At 52.0% G+C, this 2,314-nt stretch overlaps 1 protein-coding gene across 1 annotated transcript; it reads right to left on the bottom strand.

The window, feature by feature from the left end:
- Positions 1 to 323: 323 nt before the first annotated feature.
- LOC106695597 (retinoic acid receptor responder protein 3-like) lies at positions 324 to 2,229 on the bottom strand. The gene is made up of 3 exons (XM_023748765.1): positions 1,971 to 2,229; positions 690 to 958; positions 324 to 413 (listed from the first exon to the last, which is right to left on the bottom strand). Exons 1-3 carry the CDS (start codon positions 1,978 to 1,980, stop codon positions 324 to 326), a joined length of 369 nt encoding a protein of 122 aa, XP_023604533.1. The 5' UTR covers positions 1,981 to 2,229.
- Positions 2,230 to 2,314: the final 85 nt, after the last annotated feature.

A 2,314-nucleotide genomic window follows, 5' to 3' on the forward strand; every position in this document is an offset into this window, starting at 1 on the left:
CCTCAACACCCCACCTGAGCATCAAATCCTTAATTTCCCTCCCAAACCTGCTCCTCCTCCCCTCATCTCCTCCATCCAGGATGCCCATCACCCAGTCACAGGGGCTGTGAGCCCTGGAGGTGCTGTGGTTCAGCAGAAAGAGCCCGGAGCACTAGGCATTGAATCCTGCTGCTGCCTCTTACTAGCTCTGTTTTAATAAGAGGGAAAGAGGAGAGTGGTAAGGATGTGCCAAGACCTTACAGAACATGTTCTTGAGCTCTTACATGGGCCACAGACCTTGAGCATCTCTTGCCCGAGGGCTCTCTGGGGCCTTAGGAGACCTGTCATGGTGCAGGGTTGGCCCAGACTTTCCTGACAGCACACAGGGCATCAGGAGCTGCCTTTAGGGTGGATCTTAGAGGTGGAGGACCATCCTATACAGATAGGAGTGGCCAGAGCCCCACAGGTCCTCCAACATCCCTCCTTCTGCACATGGGGAAACTGAGGCTAGAGGGGAAGTGCCCTGTCCAAATACCCCCAGTGGATTAAAAGCAGATGCGAGATTTGTGCTCAAACATCCTGACTCCCAGCCAACAAAACCCTGAGAGCTCCCTTTTGAATTATTCAGGGTAATTCTTTCCTCTGCCTTGTCACCCCCACCCCAAGCAGACCTCCAGAAGGGACAGGGAGCCCCCCAGAGAGAGCCTTACCTTCCGACTGTTGGCCTTGCCATATCTCAGATCGTTGACAAAGTGCTCACGCTTCCTGTTCAGAATACCATATTCCATCTCCTTACCAACCATCTCCTCCGCAGAACTGATAATCTTGTTCACGGGCAGTGGCGAGTACTCCAGGTCCAAGTGGTTGTTGATCCGATAGCTGCAGCCCCCCACCACGTCACTCAGGAGCTCCCTTTTCACCTTTCCTCTGGGGCTCAGCACGGAGGACATGCTGGAGGAGCCGGCCCCAGGGAACTCATCTGGAATCAGACACAAGAGTATCAGGAACTGCAGGGGGAGGCCTGGGAGGGAGAGAGGACGCAAGGCAGGGAGGAAAGGCCAGGGGATCACAGTATTGAGCTTTGGTGTCTGTCCCTTCACCAATATGATTGGAGGATTCAGTGATTTTGCTCTTTTCCTTAAGGAGCTGTGGATACTTTTCATGTTAATCAATGTTGTGATGGTCAGTGGCTGCCACTGTGTTCCATTGTATGAATGGACATCATCTAGTTGACCAAGTCCCTGTTATTGGCTGGTCCCTAGCTTATCCATTGTAAACAATGGTAGTAAATTGTATTTGTTCATCTTTGCTCTGTGTGTTTCAGAAAGAGATCAAAGTTGTTCTAGACCCACTGTGTTTCAGACTCTGCTGTGCAAATTTCATATATTCCCTCACTTATTCTCCTTTTGAACGTCATGGTAAATTCTCTCATCTCCATTTCACAACCGATATTGGACCCTGAGGCATCATCAGCCTTTTCTGGCAGCTCTGGCCACATGGAGAGTCCACACAGCACTTCCACATGGTGGCGTCCAAAACCCTGTTGCCCGGGTTTTGCTCTCTAAGAGGAGGGAACTAAAGAGCACACAGCCCTAGCTGGTTTGGCTCCGTGGATAGAGCCTGGATTTGTGGACTGAAGGGTCCCAAGTTGGATTCCCCTCAAGAGCACATGACCGGGTTATGGGCTGGATCCCCAGTAGGTGGCGGCAGGAGGCAGCCGATCAATGATTCTCTCTCATCATTGATGTTTCTATCTCTCCCTCTCCCTTCCTCTCTGGAAATAATAAAAATATATTACAAAAAACCCCAAAACAACAACCCACAGTAACCAGCAGGCTCCTTTATGTGCTGAGTCTGAGGCTGAGGCTGCACTGAGCACCCGTCCTTGAGGAAACACCACCTGCACTCACACAGCAGGACCCGGTCCTCACACTCACGCTCCCTGTTCCCAGCCTCCTAAGTGTCGTCTGCATTAGGTGGGTTTCGCTTACTATTTGCCATCCATTCTGACAGTTTTCCACTCTGTCAGTGTAGGTGACAGCGTACAGAACCTGGTCAGTGACAAGCAGATTCCTCTGATCGTGAGACGGTTTCTGTCCAGCGAGAACACAAACGCTTGCTGTCCGAGGTGTGGGTGCCATTGCTCTGCAGGGCACCAGCCCCTGTGCTCCCAGTGCGCGGTCTCATCCCAGCACCTTTCTCTCATGGACGATACACAGTGTGGGGCCTGTCTGCTCCTCTGACCGGCTGTCATCCTGCTTCTGCTGTCCCTGCGTCCATCAAGGTTCCAGGTGCTCGTGTGTGTCTGTGTGAGACTCTGTGATGTGTGACCTGG

This window comes from Myotis lucifugus, unplaced genomic scaffold (assembly GCF_000147115.1).
Source record: "Myotis lucifugus unplaced genomic scaffold, Myoluc2.0 scaffold_1782, whole genome shotgun sequence".
In the NCBI taxonomy this organism is placed as follows: domain Eukaryota; kingdom Metazoa; phylum Chordata; class Mammalia; order Chiroptera; family Vespertilionidae; genus Myotis; species Myotis lucifugus.

Coding starts and splice junctions, on each gene's coding strand:
- LOC106695597 (XM_023748765.1), bottom strand. Junction 414..689: donor GCAAGGCCAACAGTCGGAAG/GTAAGGCTCTCT, acceptor CTATCTGTATAG/GATGGTCCTCCACCTCTAAG.